Genomic DNA, 15,572 nt, shown 5'->3' on the forward strand with positions numbered 1-15,572 from the left:
AAACAGCTTCAGCACTAGTGGCCCGTAATTGACCACTTCTGAGTCGGAGAGACTAAGGCCCTCTGACATCTCTCTAGCTGCGTGGTTAGGGCAGGGCGGCTGCCTCCGAGGCAAGTCCCACCCCCAGCCACAGCAGTGTCCCTATCCAGACCACCTCTGTTCCCTGCCTGCCCTTCAAAACACTGTCCGCATCATACCCAATGTGGCACATTAGATGGAGCATGTCAGCTCCATCTAATGTGCCACATTGGGTGCAGAGGATGCCGCCCCCAGCCTTCAAGAAAGCTGAAGACAAATTTGTTCAGAAGGACAAGGCGAAGCCACCTGGGACAGTGGGCCGTGTCCCTGACCAGGCCTGTCCCCTTCTGCGCACCAGAGGGAGATGATGAAGGCACAATCTGTCTTTAAGAAGCTGACACTGGAATTGGTCAAGGCTGAGTGGCGATTGGTGACACATGGGCACACGACATGGGCACGTCACCACGTCATTCCAGGACTGGAGGAGTGTGGGTCCTGGAGTTGGCAAGTGCAGTTGCTGGAACACCTGTCTGCCACTCTTGGGCCCAAGCCGGAGGCCACTTACCCAGGGTTGTCTGTGAGGCTGAACCTCCCACTCACTGCCGTCCAGGCTGCACATGGAAATGACTTTGAAAGCAGGTGGAAGGGGCAGGGAAGGAGAAGGTGTCTTGTGGATTCCAGAGGCAGCCCCTGTGCGTGCTTGCCTCTCTATGCGTGCTTTGGAGACAGGACGGAGTTCTCGCTCTGTCTCCGATCGCAGGTGTTGTACACCTCGCTCTCTAATTAAACATCGTCTCCACAGTGGCCGTCGTCAGGCCAGCAATTTCCCTGTTGTCACTTTGAAGGCGAGTTCGCAGGAACAAGTTAACAAAATTGAAAAGTTGCAAATTTTTGGTCTGACCTCATCCCACTGTCACGTCCCCCAAAATAACATTAAAGTTTTCCACTTCTGGGAGGAAAAAGCAGGGGAGGAGCACCAGACAACTGAAGCAGTCAGAACAGTGAAAAATTGGCAGCTTAAGGTATAATTTCTAAATGATCGTTGCCCTTAGGTCCAAAACCATGAAAGATTTTCATTTTGCCATTTTTTAAGTTTTCCATACTTATTCAGTTCCTGACTGTGGCAATGGCAACACCCCCTTCTCAAAAAAAAAGTGCAATGTGGACCTCACCAGCCCCGTGGACCTCCGTCTCAGGCCTGCATGTCATCAGTTCTCACGTTCTCTGCGGCAGCTCTCTACTAACTCAGCACAAAATGAGGAAACAATACAAGGAATAGTAGTTGACACTGCCGGAGCACTTACTGCGACCCAGTCCTAGCCATCCCGCCTGTACTTCTAGCAGCAGTCCTGGGGGCACAGCTGTCCCACCCCCACGTTCCCCATAGGGATGCTGGACATGGCCTGCGTTCTAACGACCACTGCTGAGAGCTCCCGGGCTCTGAGACTGTGTCTTGCGTGTCAGGTCGGGCTGACCTTTCTCTTGTGAAATGGTGGCAAGGTGAGGATGCGGACATGCTGGCCCCTCTTCTATCTCTGGTGCCCCGCCACTCCCCACCGCCTCCTCGCCGGTGCCCTCCGCACAGCTCTGATCTCCTCCTTGGCCCGCTCAGAAACCTTCCCGCCATCCTGCTGCTCCCACCGGCTTGGGGGCTCATGGGAATGCCAGCCCAGTTTCCAGACTCTCCACATCCCGCCACCGCTGCCCTAGAAAGCTTGTCCACCCTCTTCTCATTCATGCCTTTACTTATTCCTTCAACATACGGATTTTGAGGCCTCCTTGGACTGGCTGCGGTGTGGCTACGAGGCCTGGGGGCGTCTCTCTGTGTGTCCAGCGGGGAATGGGGCATGGAATGAGTGATCATAGCTGTTACAAAGGGGGCGGGGCAGGAAGTATCTGGAAAGGCTGGCCATCAGGGATGGGGAGAGATCAGTGAAAGCCTCTCCTACCCCCAGTTAGCCATGTCTCCCCTTCAATCCTGGGACCCTCCTCTGCTGACCCTCTCTGGGGAAGTGTCTTTCTGTGACCCGTTCGACTGTAACAGCAGATCTGAGGCCAGCATGGGCTACGTAAATATTTGTTGGCAATTAAATCGTTCTGCCAACTTCTGGCAAATTATATCATGGACATGTTAACTTTTAAACCACACATAGTGATTACAGGGTGGGTGTGGCTGCTCCCTGGCTTCAGTGACACCACCCGAGTCGGGGCCTCGCCATTAGTAGGTTCAGTTGGCAGCTCTGTTCAGAAAACTGAAGGGTAAACCCCAAACCGTAATCAGAAGTTAACTTGGCAGGGCTGAGATTACAAAACAGGTTTCCAATGTACACTTCCTAACTTGTGTAAATATTTGAATTTTTCTTTTCTTAAATTATTCACAACAGATATTTGTTACCTTTATAATGAAAAAGATCAAGTGTTTTTAAGTAAATTAAACAAACCAGAGGAATTATTGTTTGCTTCCTCCCTCCAGTTTTTGCCTTCTATGAGAGGAATGTATATGGAAAGAAAAAAAAGACAGTGATTTGGCCCAGACCCAGCTCCAGCACATGGGAAGGAGCAGAGTTAAGTTTGCCAAAGGAGGAGGCCAGGCAGACCGGGAGTGCTTATCCCTCCAACTGCAGTCTCACCAGCTCGTGATTGAATAGCGGCAACCAGCATGGACTGGATGCTCCAAAAATGCCATTAAAAAAGTGAAAAGTCCACTTGTGGTTAGCCTGTAGTTTAGGAATATCATGGGCCACAGGAAAGAGAAACATTTCTAGGTCCCTTCCAGCAGCAAGCATTTTGCTAGAAGCTCCAAGTTGTCTGTAGCTAGTGACACATGTGCACTTGGATCCCTCATTCTGAGGGATGGGTCTCTTTGTGGCAAGAAGCAGCCTTCACAAGACTACTGGCCAGTGACACAGTCTTGTGACTGGGCAGACGTGAGAAGGTGGACTCTGGTGCTGCCACCTTCCTGCCATGCCACTGAGTTGTGTATGAAGGAGTTGGAATGAGTCACAATTAGAAAAGTCTTTTTGATGGGGTTGTGAGGGTTCAGAACGAGTTACCCCAAGGCGTGTCTCTGGTATGTGGGTTGTTTGGGGCTAAGGGCATACTTATCTTCAGGCTCAGCAGAAACTTCTGCCCCTCCTCCCACTCCTAGAAGAACTTGAATGAGGAGCCATGCCCACAGCAAGGCTCATCAGTGACTGTTACCTCTCTTGACCCGTCCACAGGGCAGGCAAACTTCCTTTTACTAAACTAGCGCCCTTCTTGTCATCTCGCGATGACCCTCTGAAGGCCCCAGTCCCCTACCCCATCCCCAGCTCGAGATGTCTTATGTACCCACGTCCCTTTTCCATCATGCAGAGTCTCTGACTCTTGTGTGCGGGGTTCCCAAACATGTGCATATTAAATCGGTCATTTTCTCTTGCTACTATGCCTCATGTCTGTCTGGTCGTGAGACCAGCCGGAAGAACCCCAAGGGTACAGGACACAGCCTTCCTGTCCCACAGGGGAACTAATCTTTCTTAAACCTTCTCGAGACAGTGCTGAGTGAACACGTGCATGAGCCTGTGGGTGAGACGTGTGTTAAACTCTTCTCTTGTGTCCCTGGGACCCCAAGGGTGCCCTGCTGCCCCCTCACTGTGGCCTCACAAGTTGAGAACCCACTTGGACGAGACGCCAGTATTTAAAAAGCTAAAGATCGATCGTGTTCTGTTTTGCAGCTGTCGCCGAGGTGAGGGAAGGAACCACGCCCACCCTGCCACCTCCAGGAGGCCTGGCTGAGCCCCTGCAGGCTGACCACTCGCCATCCTCCTCTCCTACCAGCCGTGAGACCTGGCCCTCCATGCTGTTGTCACCAACAGGAAGTGCGGTCCCCCCCAAGGCCACCCCTGCCAGGTCCAGGCTCCTCCCACCTCTTGCGTTTAATCACACGGTTGGCCACATAATACTTTCTGAACACAAGGGCGTCAAGTTTAACTGCTCCATCAGTGTCCCCAATGCATACCAGGATGCCCATATTTCCTGGTGGAAGGATGGCAAAGAGCTGCTGGGGGCACACCATGCTGTCACCCACTTCTACCCAGACGACGAGGTCACGGCGGTGATCGCTTCTTTCAGGTACGTGATCTTCCTTCCTTCCTTCCTTTTTAAATGTCGCGCTTTTGATGGTTTCAAAGCAAAGCCCTCATCCACGAAAAGCAGCCTTTTGTCTCAAGCCCGCTGGCCACTCCAAATGTGGATGAGCAGCGGATGGTCAGGGCGGTGGGTCTCTTCAGCCGATCTTGGCCCCATGAGAACTGTTGCCTGTCAGGTGCTCGGGGCCCAGGGTCTCCCCCAAGTCCTACCAATTCTGTCACGTCCTGCTGGAGCCCAGGGCTCTGCGGTGAGAGGGGACACCATTCCTCCTGGGCATGAGGACACATGGAAAGCATCTGTGTGGAGCTTTAAAAATGATGCGATCCATCCATCACTTTCATCCACCCTGTTCCCCCCTCCCTTTCTCTCCCCACCCCCGAACTCTACTGCAGATCAAGGCACTGAAGTGGCCCGCAGGTCAACTGGGATAGGGAAGGTACACAGTCCAAAGTCTGCAGGAATGAGATAGACCTTCAAAGAGCCACTTGAGTCACTGTCTCATTCTGCTTTCTCTTACCCGGGGCAAGCCAATCAAGAGGTGACAAGGATGAGCCAAGCCAGGACGTGTACCCGGAACAATCCATTGTCAGTGGGATTGAGTCACTCAGCTTCAGAAAACTGTGACCATGAGAGAGTGGCTACCCTTTCCACCGCCCGTTTTATTCTCCGCTCTTTCCTGTTTAGCCAGGGGGAGTTCTGTGTATCTGTTTTTTTTTACATGGGGACCTCCGTGCATGTCTGGTGTCAGAATCCGGTGGACCTGTGGTCACTGCAAGCTCAGAATGAGGTCGGTCATGCAGGGTTGAAGCGAGAGCCTTTGCCTGGGGTCCCCACCTCGGCCCAGGGACCTCATTCATCTGTCACCTCCACTTTGTCTGGCCTGACCCCTGAGGCCATCCCAGGCTGTGTCGTGTCTCTTGGTGGATAAGTTCATGCTGCTTTTCCAAATCGCCTCGGAGCTCCCGCAGGCCTGATGACTCTGCGTAGTGTAGTGTGCCAGTACTCCCACGCGAAGTGCTCCGTTTTGAATTTTTCCCCAAGTTACTGGTCTGGTCAGCATCTGGGCACAGACCACACACCCTCCATTTTTAAATGCCAGCTGGCGTCAGGCTGCCTTTCTCCCCAGTGGCTGTGATCTGCAGGCGATCTGGCTGCATTTTTTCTGCATTGATGACAGAACATGGAGGCTTCACTTTTACGCAGACACAGCTTCTGATGGGAGAAGTGGCATTGCCATTTAAAAACAAATAAGGAGCAGTTTAGAGGCTTAAAGAAACAGGAAGCGGGCTCGTTGGTCTCGTCCGGTGTCCTCTGCGGGGAGCGCTGCCCTGCTGTCTCCCTGGGCTGGGGTCCTGAGTGGGGTCCAGCTGTGAGGCCCTGGTCTTCTTGACAAAGAGGTGGGCTCGGGCCACATGACGAACAGCCCAGGTGAGCTGTCAGGTGCTGTGTGAGGGTCAGAGGACTTACGGGGAGTTTTAGAGTGAACAGTGTCCCCCTTTGGACTTATGTCTTTAGGCATCAGGAGGTAACCTGGTGATAATTATGAGAACGTTAGAGGAAAACAATACATTTGTACAGGTTCAGCTTACTTCTCATGAGCTCATCTTGCGGGAAAGACATCTTATTTGGCCTCCAAACTGAGCCTCAAAGCAAACTTGCAAGAGTGACCAGAACTCTTGCAAATGATGGACACTGAATTGAGTAGCACTTGGGACACTACCAAGTCACCATTACTATATTCTGCTTTGTTGAAGTCACATTCAGGTGTCACAGTGCCTGCAGAGTGATTTGGTGAGGTACATTATAGTGACTTAATCAAGATTGTAAATATTTATGTGATTTTTTTTTTTTTTTTTTTTTGGCAAGAGAGAAGGATGTTAGCGGCTTTAAACTTGCTATCTTTTAGATGAGCACCCTGAGGTCCCGCTGAGTAGAGTGACCTGCCCAGGGTCACTAGATAATGAGTGAGCTGGTTGCTTGTGACAGAGCTGGCTTGCACACCTGTACTGTCCTCACCTGTCACACCTCACAGGCTCCAAGGAAGTCACCATGATTTCAGCAATAGGGAAGAGCTAAGAGCTAGTTCTCGGCTTTCAGCAAACACAGTTCTATCAGGAATTCATCAGCCTGCAATTTTGTGGGGGTCACCATTGACAATACCATGTGGACCACCTTTATTTATGGGACCATACAAAAGATGGACTTCAGTGTGTTGGCCAGGGTCATAGGCACTATGGAGGGAAAGATGGGTGTTTTGAGTTAGGTCATGGAGCCGTTTCTCCTTAAGTTGCCCTGATAAGAGAGGGCAGAATTTATGTAGACCTTGAAAATGAGGAGGGCCCCACAGCTTGCACCTTCATTCACCCTCTGCACATGGGGCAGTGGGAGCTGCTGGAGACGGACAGACACTATCGAACTTTCTCAGCCTGATGTTGGTTCCACTTTTCTCTTTCATGTTCTGCCCACGCCACACTTAAGCTCCCACACACCTCATTTTGAAAACAAAGGTTAGTTGAGCGTCTGGTCTTTGATTTATGAAGACCTGTCCAAGCTGAGGGTGTAGCTGAGGAGGCGTGTGTGTTGAGTACCTTTTTCGAGTGCATCTGTCACCACCGTCACCTCCAGAGCTTTCTCAGTGTCCCAAACGGAAACTCCGTGCCCGTGAAACACTAACCCCAGCCCTGTCCCCAGGTCCTGGTAGCTCATTTCACGTTCTTTTTCTATGAACTTCCCCACCCTCAGTACCTCCTAAAAGGGAGTCCCTACAGTGTTTGTCCTGTTTTGTATTTCTTCTAAGAAAGCTTAGCTGCTGCTCAAGAGACATTTCTGGGCAGTCTAGCCCCATTAGGACAGGTCCCAGGCACAGAGAGGTGCTGCGCATTCCAGCAGGAGGTCCCGGGGCCAGCCCTGCCCAGGCTGCCCTGGCACGAGGGGCTGTGCAGTTGCTGGCCCTGCGGCCTGCCAGGTGCTTCCTGTCCAGACACTGTGGCCGGTCTGCACAGCTTCTTTGGTTCTACCTGGTTCTTATATTTATTTGACCAACATCACATGGGGTTTTTATACCTTTTATAAAGCAGTGTGTATACATGGTAGACTATTTCAACTCTTCAAAGTTTCTATCTCCCACTCCAGCCCCCAGCTCTTTCCCAATGGTACTTGAGGTGGCCCATCCTCGAGCGTCTTTCCAGAGAGAACTATGTGAGAGTATGTGTGCATGTGTGCACATTTGTGTGTGCATGTGCAGTGCATATGGGTGCGTGCACATGTGTGCACGTGTGTGCTCGTGTGAAAATGTGTGTGTGCAGGCTTGCACACATGTGCAAGCATGTAAGTGTGCACATGTGTGGTGTGTGCACGCATGTGTAAGCACTCATGTGCATGCATGCATGTTTGCGAGCATTCATGCGTGCACATGCATGTAAGTGTATGCACACTTGTGTGCAAGCATATGTGTGTATGTGTGCAAGCATGTATGTGCATGCACATTTGTATATGTGTGTGCACGTTGCATGTGTCTATCATGCACATGTGTGTGATGCGTGTGCACACATATGTGTGCAAGCATTGATGTGTGTGCATGTGTGCACACATGCAAACATTCATGTGTCTGCATGTGTGTGTGAGCATTCGTGTGTGTGTGCACATGCATGCTCACATGTGCGCATATATGCAGTGTGCATTTATGCATTCATGTGTGCATGTGTGTGCATGTGTGTGCATGTGTGTGAGCATGCATATGTGTGTCTGTGTGTGCGCACATGTGTGCGTGTGCATATTGCACATGTGTGTTTGTGTGTACTCAGTTCTAGTGTGGTATATTAATCTAAGAGAGTGTCACTCACAGGCCCACATTTTAGGCCGTATCAATGCTTTTTCAACTGAATCAAGTTTGTGCATATTGCACATGTGTGTTTGTGTGTACTCGGTTCTAGTGTGGTATATTAATCTAAGAGAGTGTCACTCACAGGCCCACATTTTAGGCTGTATCAATGCTTTTTCAACTGAATCAAGTTGTAGATGATGATCACATTTGTTTCTTTTTTTATTTTTTTTATTTCCCTGACGTTAAGTCTCCTTGCCTGTTGGTTTGCCTAATTTTCTAAGTAGCAGTCACTCATTCCTCTCTAAACTCTGCAGGAAAAGGTGGGTCTCCTGTCAAAGATGAAATTGTCAGGTCTGACTTTCCTTGGCTGTCCTGAGGCCGTCCCCTCTCCTACAGCCCGGGCAGATTATCCTCAGGCCCTGGGGTCCGGCTGAGGGATCTTTGCCCGCTTTCTGGGGACCCTCGATTGTCTTGCTTCCCAGCTCATACTTCAGGAGCCCGACCCCCTTGGGGCAACCGATCCCAAGTGATCTTCAGAGTTCAAGGAAGTAACAAAGCAAATGACAGTGTGTGCACTAGTCAGGGTCCTTTGAAGAAGCCACCGGCTCTGTCGACAGCATCCCTCGTCCTCAGGGGTCTAGGTCTTTTGTGCGTGAGGCCTTTCCTGGCAGCCATGGCCCCCATGCCACGGTGGGCCATTTGCTCGCTGAGTCCACGGACGTACACATTCATCTCCCTGGGGCAGCAGTCGCCAGCCCTGCACACCGTGACCAAGCCACTTTTGGACGTGAGGTTAACCATCCCAGCAAGTGACAGGGAAACCACAGGACCTGCTGGTTCTGTGGGGGGCGCTGGGCAAGTGGTCCCCCTAAACACGTCCCTGTGCTTTCCCCAAAGCATAACCAGTGTGCGGCGTTCGGACAATGGGTCCTACATCTGCAAGACGAAGATAGAGAACGATGAGATCGTATCTGACCCCATCTACATCGAGGTGCAAGGTGGGTGTAGCGGTCGCTCTTAGGCTTTGGACAATGGTAAAGTGAATTTATTTCCTAAGGGTTTAGCGCTATCCTAGGCACTAGACCATGGGCTTCCTTGTCCAGAGGTTACAATAAAAAAGCTGACGACTCCTTTTAGAGAGTAAAAGTTCTCAGTGCTGGCACCAGGTACCTCCTACCTGGTCAGGTGATGATCTGCTTTTTACTCAGCACCTTTCCCTGTCTTGTGTGTGGGGACAGTGACAACAGGGGGTAGGTGGGGTCACAGCTGGCCTGGATATCCATTTTGGGGCCATGGAATTCGTTATGTGCGGGGTTTAGTTTAGTTTAGTATAGAAGGCTCATTGGAGGTGAGAAGTGGGATATGTGATGGGGCGAGGCCGCCTCTGCCCGGGGAGACCTTGAGCTCCATTGCAGACGTGAGCTGATGCCAGGCCAGATGAGCCCAGGTCCTATCAGGAAAGCCCTCAGGGAGGAATCACCACAGGATTGCTCGCTGAGTCCACGGACGTACACATTCATCTCCCTGGGGCAGCAGTCGCCAGCCCTGCACACCGTGACCAAGCCACTTTTGGACGTGAGGTTAACCATCCCAGCAAGAGGCCTTTCCTGGCAGCCATGGCCCCCATGCCACGGTGGGCCATCTGCTCGCTGAGTCCATGGACGTACACATTCATCTCCCTGGGGCGGCAGTCGCCAGCCCTGCACACCGTGACCACTTTTGGACGTGAGGTTAACCATCCCAGCAAGTGACAGGGAAACCACAGGACCTGCTGGTTCTGTGGGGGGCGGTGGGCAAGTGGTCCCCCTAAACACGTCCCTGTGCTTTCCCCAAAGCATAACCAGTGTGCGGCGTTCGGACAATGGGTCCTACATCTGCAAGACGAAGATAGAGAACGATGAGATCGTGTCTGACCCCATCTACATCGAGGTGCAAGGTGGGTGTAGCGGTCGCTCTTAGGCTTTGGACAATGGTAAAGTGAATTTATTTCCTAAGGGTTTAGCGCTATCCTAGGCACTAGACCATGGGCTTCCTTGTCCAGAGGTTACAATAAAAAAGCTGACGACTCCTTTTAGAGAGTAAAAGTTCTCAGTGCTGGCACCAGGTACCTCCTACCTGGTCAGGTGATGATCTGCTTTTTACTCAGCACCTTTCCCTGTCTTGTGTGTGGGGACAGTGACATTTGGCAGGGGGTGGGTGGGGTCACAGCTGGCCTGGATATCCATTTTGGGGCCATGGAATTCGTTATGTGCGGGGTTTAGTTTAGTTTAGTATAGAAGGCTCATTGGAGGTGAGAAGTGGGATATGTGATGGGGCGAGGCCGCCTCTGCCCGGGGAGACCTTGAGCTCCATTGCAGACGTGAGCTGATGCCAGGCCAGATGAGCCCAGGTCCTATCAGGAAAGCCCTCAGGGAGGAATCACCACATGGTCGCTCCCCTCCCCCTGAGGACTGCCGTCCAGATCTGTGAGGTGCCCTTTGGCCAACCATCAGGACGCCTTCCTGTCCAGTTTCTCCTGGCCCTCCCCATAACGGGCTATAGGGCAGGTGATTTAGCTTTTCAGGGAAGTTTAACTGCATAACCAGTGTGCGGCGTTCGGACAATGGGTCCTACATCTGCAAGACGAAGATAGAGAACGATGAGATCGTGTCTGACCCCATCTACATCGAGGTGCAAGGTGGGTGTAGCGGTCGCTCTTAGGCTTTGGACAATGGTAAAGTGAATGTATTTCCTAAGGGTTTAGCGCTATCCTAGGCACTAGACCATGGGCTTCCTTGTCCAGAGGTTACAATAAAAAAGCTGACAACTCCTTTTAGAGAGCAAAAGTTATCAGTGCTGGCACCAGGTACCTCCTACCTGGTCAGGTGATGATCTGCTTTTTACTCAGCACCTTTCCCTGTCTTGTGTGTGGGGACAGTGACATTTGGCAGGGGGTGGGTGGGGTCACAGCTGGCCTGGATATCCATTTTGGGGCCATGGAATTCGTTATGTGCGGGGTTTAGTTTAGTTTAGTATAGAAGGCTCATTGGAGGTGAGAAGTGGGATGTGTGATGGGGCGAGGCCGCCTCTGCCCGGGGAGACCTTGAGCTCCATTGCAGACGTGAGCTGATGCCAGGCCAGATGAGCCCAGGTCCTATCAGGAAAGCCCTCAGGGAGGAATCACCACATGGTCGCTCCCCTCCCCCTGAGGACTGCCGTCCAGATCTGTGAGGTGCCCTTTGGCCAACCATCAGGACGCCTTCCTGTCCAGTTTCTCCTGGCCCTCCCCATAACGGGCTATAGGGCAGGTGATTTAGCTTTTCAGGGAAGTTTAACTAGAAGCATCCTCCACTAAAAGGTCCCTCTGCTCCCCACTCTTTTGCAAACGTGACCCCAACACCCGCTAAGGTGGCAGGAGGCCCGAGGGAGGGCTGGATAGACAGTGCCTCAGGGTTATGTCGGCATGAGGGGGTCGAGGAGCATCCTACATTTGCTGTTTATCTGGGAAAAATTTTTAGAGGACATTTTATTCGTCAGAACCCCAGAAAAATGCCCAAGACAGGAACACGTTAGGTCCAAATGGAGCTTTGCAAAACTTGGAAGCAGGAAAAAGCGTTGTTTATCACTCCCACATCACTTCCCATTGGGGTCAGGTCTGTGAGTTCCCAGACCCAAAGAGACATGGTTTACATGCATGAGGACAGTTAGCTTCACCTGTTAAAGTGTGGCACAAGCCCCAAATAAGAGAGCTATTGAGTTTTCTCTGAGACGTTCCTGAAGTCCTTCCTTATGGCCTTGATCCTGGAATTAGAGTCGGAGATCTTAGGACTGTGGCTGTGTCACTGTGTCTGCAGTGTTCTCATATGACTGCGCTTTGAAAGGCATTCACACGTGCACAGATTTTAAAGTCCACCATCACCCATCTGAAAGCCTTACACGCCATAGCTTGTCCTCAAAAGCAGGCAGACCTGTTGTGCGGCTTGGTTGTTTGTCTGTATTTATTTTGGTGAGGAACACTGAAACCCTGCCAAGCCGCCCCAGGAGCTGGCATGAGTGAGGCCTGATCTTGAAACGGCCAGGCCTCCCCCTGGTGAAACCAGTCCTGAATCCCCATGACAACCCCTTTAGGAAGGTGTCCTAGAAAGTCCTCCAGAGCCAAGCTGGTGGGAATGAGCACGTTACCTTGGGAGGTGAGAACTGGCGGGGGAGGTACAGAAAGAAATCTGTAGCAGGCCCAGGTTCTGGTCGTTCCATGCCCTTGGGCTTTTGGGTCTGAAACCTTCTTCCCTTAACTCTTTCTCTATAGGACTTCCTCACTTCACTAGGCAGCCCGAGAGCCTGAACGTCACCAAAAACACCCCCTTCAACCTCACCTGCCAGGCTGTGGGCCCACCTGAGCCCGTCAGCATCTTCTGGGTTCAGAACAGCAGCCGGGTCAATGAGCGGCCTGAAAAGTCCCCATCCATCCTGACCGTTCCTGGTGAGTCCGAGTTGTGGGCTGGTTTCTTTATTTTCTCTCTGGTCCAGGAAGGGATGGGAATTTGCTGGGCACTGCTGGGTACCGGGAAGATGTAGACACAGGTGTGGCAGCCCAGGTGAGGGGCTGCTAGACAGGCAGGCAGGCAGGCAGGCAGGCAAGAGTCCAGCCTGGGAGTCCCCAAGCCAGGGAGTGCCAAGGGCATCCATGGGTCAGCTGAGGCAGTGGCCAGGATCCTGAGCTCGTGTCCTCCATTGCAGCTGTGGCCTCGCTGGCCCGGCAGGCCTGGTGATTCAGGGACCACTGCTGTGAAGTCACCAGTGAGGTTTGACAGCGACGCAGAGGCATGGGTCTGGGGCTGCTGTGGGTAGACCAAGTCATTGTGGGACTGTGGTCTCATGGTCATCTTGGTTTCCATCTGCGTGAAGGCACCCAAGTCGGTCCCCATCATTGCGTGTCAGCCCCGTTGGTGTTTCCATGCTGCCAGCGCCACTGGGCTCCTCTCTCCTCCCCTCGTTGTGACTCAGCAACATCGGGCCAGGGTGCCACCCCTGTGGAGGAGGAAGGACCTGTCCTGTACCCTCAGGGTTCTTCCAGCTGGTCTCACAAACAAATAGATGTGAGGCAGAGCAGCGAGAGACAATGACCGATTTAAAACACACATGTGTGTGGGAACCACGCACGCGAGAGTCAGAGACCCTGCATGACAGAAAGGGGACATGGGTAGGGGCCTGGGGCCTTCAGAAGGTCATCATGGGATGACAAGAAGGGCAGCGGTTTAGTAAAAGGAAGTTTGCCTGCCCTGTGGACGGGTCAAGAGAGGTAACAGTCACTGATGAGCCTTGCTGTGGGCATGGCTCCTCATTCAAGTTCCTCTAGGAGTGAGAGGAGGGGCAGAAGTTTCTGCTGAGCCTGAAGATAAGTGTGCCCTTAGCCCCAAACAACCCACGTACCAGAGGCACGCCTTGGGGTGGCTCATTCTGAACCCCCACACCCAGCCCTTCCTTCCTCCATGCGGTCAGTCTGTGTTATGCGTGAATCTCTGTGTGCAGGGGGTGTTTGTTTCTGGCTCTGAGAACACCATGGTGGCTCTGGGCCCCTGGCTTCCTGCTTCTCCCCACCTCAGAGTCCCCCTCTGCCCTTGGTGGGGGCTCTGAGTGCGGGGGTGCCCTCAGCTCAGCTGGACATACTTCTGTTCCATCTACACCCGCCCCCAGAGAGTCCCTCTGGGCCCTGGCTTCAGCACCGTCTGTGACCTCAAACTTTGCTCCTCCAGCCAGCCTTCCCTCCTGAGCTTCAGGCTCATGTATTCCACACCTCCCCGGCATTTCCTGGCTGGGTTTGTCGGTGTCTTAAAATGAAACCCATGACCTTCCCGACTTTCCTCCCAGAACCCCCCACCTTAAGTGATGTCACCATCTGCCATTCTTCCTTTTCCTTATTTCTCGTACGATGCCTCGGCAGGTTCTGTCAGCTCTGCTCTTGCCACGCATCTGAAATCTGTCTTCTCCGCCTCTGCTGCAGTGTCCTGGTCTTTGTCACCGCCAGCTCTTGCCACCACCACTGCAGTCACTTCCTAGCTGGCTTCGGTGCTTTCAGCCTTGTGCCGTTGTAATCCACGCCGGCTCTCAGGTGCGCTTCATCAGAGGAACCACCAGAACATGTCACCCACCTACTGGCCGATTATGTCACCTGCTGCTGGAAACACTTCCAGGCCTGATAGTGACTTCCTGCTTGTTTTAGACTGTCACCCAGAGTCCTTCCTGCCTCTACTTGACACGTTGTCCTCCCTGCTCACTCAACCCCATGTTTCATGTCCTCAGACACATCGCCCTCCTGGCCATAGGACCTTTGCACTCTCTTGTCTGCCTGCAGTGTTCTTCTGTCTGTCCTTTGTCCCATGACAGCACAAATGTCACTTCAGAGAGTCCTTCCCTGGTCACTGTTAACTGTTTTACATTCTCTATGTCCCTTTACTGACTCCCAACCACATATTCTTGGGGACTTCTTTATTGCACTTGTCTGTCTACGTGTTTAATCTCCTCCCCGGCCTTCTTAGAGAATACCTGCCTAGTGGGGACAGGGACTTTGTGTCTCCCAAGGTGGTGCCAACCTGCAGACGTGCTCACTAACCATTTATGGCATGAACGACCAGCAGGTGCATGCCAGCCCCTTGTGCAAGTCTTTCGAGGGACACATATTTTTGTTTCCTTTGGATGCATAGCTGGGAGGTGGTCACATGATAGGTGTATGTTTAACTTTTAAAGAAAGCAGGAGACCCCAAAGGGGTGGCACCGTGTTGCATCCCCCACCACGTGGAGCACAGTCTGGCCAGCATGCATATGGTGGGTCTTTGTAATTTCAGACACTTTAATGGGCATGAAATGGTTGGTTATTGTGGTTTTAATTTGCACTTCATTTCTCTGGCGTCTGATTTTAGATTGGATTTAGAAAAGACGTCTTGTGCTTGCTGACCAATTCTAAATCCTTTCCCAATTCATCACTATTAATAAATAGAAAATAAATGGATTTTTGTATATTGATCTCCTATTCCACCACCTTGCTATGTTCACTTATTAGGTCTGAGTTTTTGTTGTACATGCTGTGGTTTTTCTATGTGGACACTGGTGTCACCTGGAACTAGAGAGAGTCTTGCTTCCGCCTTTCCAATCCCGATCCTCTCATCTCTGTAGCTTGCAACCTGTTTCCCTGGCCAATACCTCCAGCACAGGCTGTATGGAAGTGGTGACAGTGGCTGTCTGGGCACCTGATCAGCCGGTGTGACATTAACTGGTTTTTGTAGACGCCTTTCATTGAGCTGAAGGTGATTCCTCCTTGTTCCAGTTGGCGGAAATTTTTATTTGTTTTTTTATCACGATGGGTATAAAATTCTATCAGATTTGTTTCCCGCATCTACCGAGATGTTCACATGGTTTTTCTCCATTATTCTCTTAATGTGGTACATTACGCAGGTTCTATTTTCAAATGTTGTCAGTTTGATTATACAGGATGCAGATAGGGTAAGGTCTAGGGGGACCCTCCCAGGCGTGGAGCCTCCGTGCCCTGCCCTCACGGAGTCAGGGTGTGCCACCCTCCTGGCTCATCGGTGTGTTCACCGAGCAGGAAACCACACTGGCCTTTGGAGTC

General features: G+C 51.9%; 1 protein-coding gene across 1 annotated transcript in view; it reads left to right on the top strand.

Annotated features, from left to right (window-relative positions):
• The first annotated feature begins 260 nt into the window (after positions 1-260).
• Positions 261-15,572, top strand: part of MERTK (MER proto-oncogene, tyrosine kinase) — a 60,844-nt gene continuing 45,532 nt past the window's right edge. Inside the window, exons 1-5 of the mRNA XM_015587457.2 lie at positions 261-332; positions 377-506; positions 3,732-4,128; positions 8,867-8,967; positions 12,255-12,428. Coding sequence (XP_015442943.2) covers positions 261-332; positions 377-506; positions 3,732-4,128; positions 8,867-8,967; positions 12,255-12,428 — 874 coding nt within the window. The remainder of the gene's footprint in view (positions 333-376; positions 507-3,731; positions 4,129-8,866; positions 8,968-12,254; positions 12,429-15,572) is intronic.

Source organism: Pteropus alecto, unplaced genomic scaffold, assembly GCF_000325575.1.
Source record: "Pteropus alecto unplaced genomic scaffold, ASM32557v1 scaffold223, whole genome shotgun sequence".
Lineage (NCBI taxonomy): Eukaryota > Metazoa > Chordata > Mammalia > Chiroptera > Pteropodidae > Pteropus > Pteropus alecto.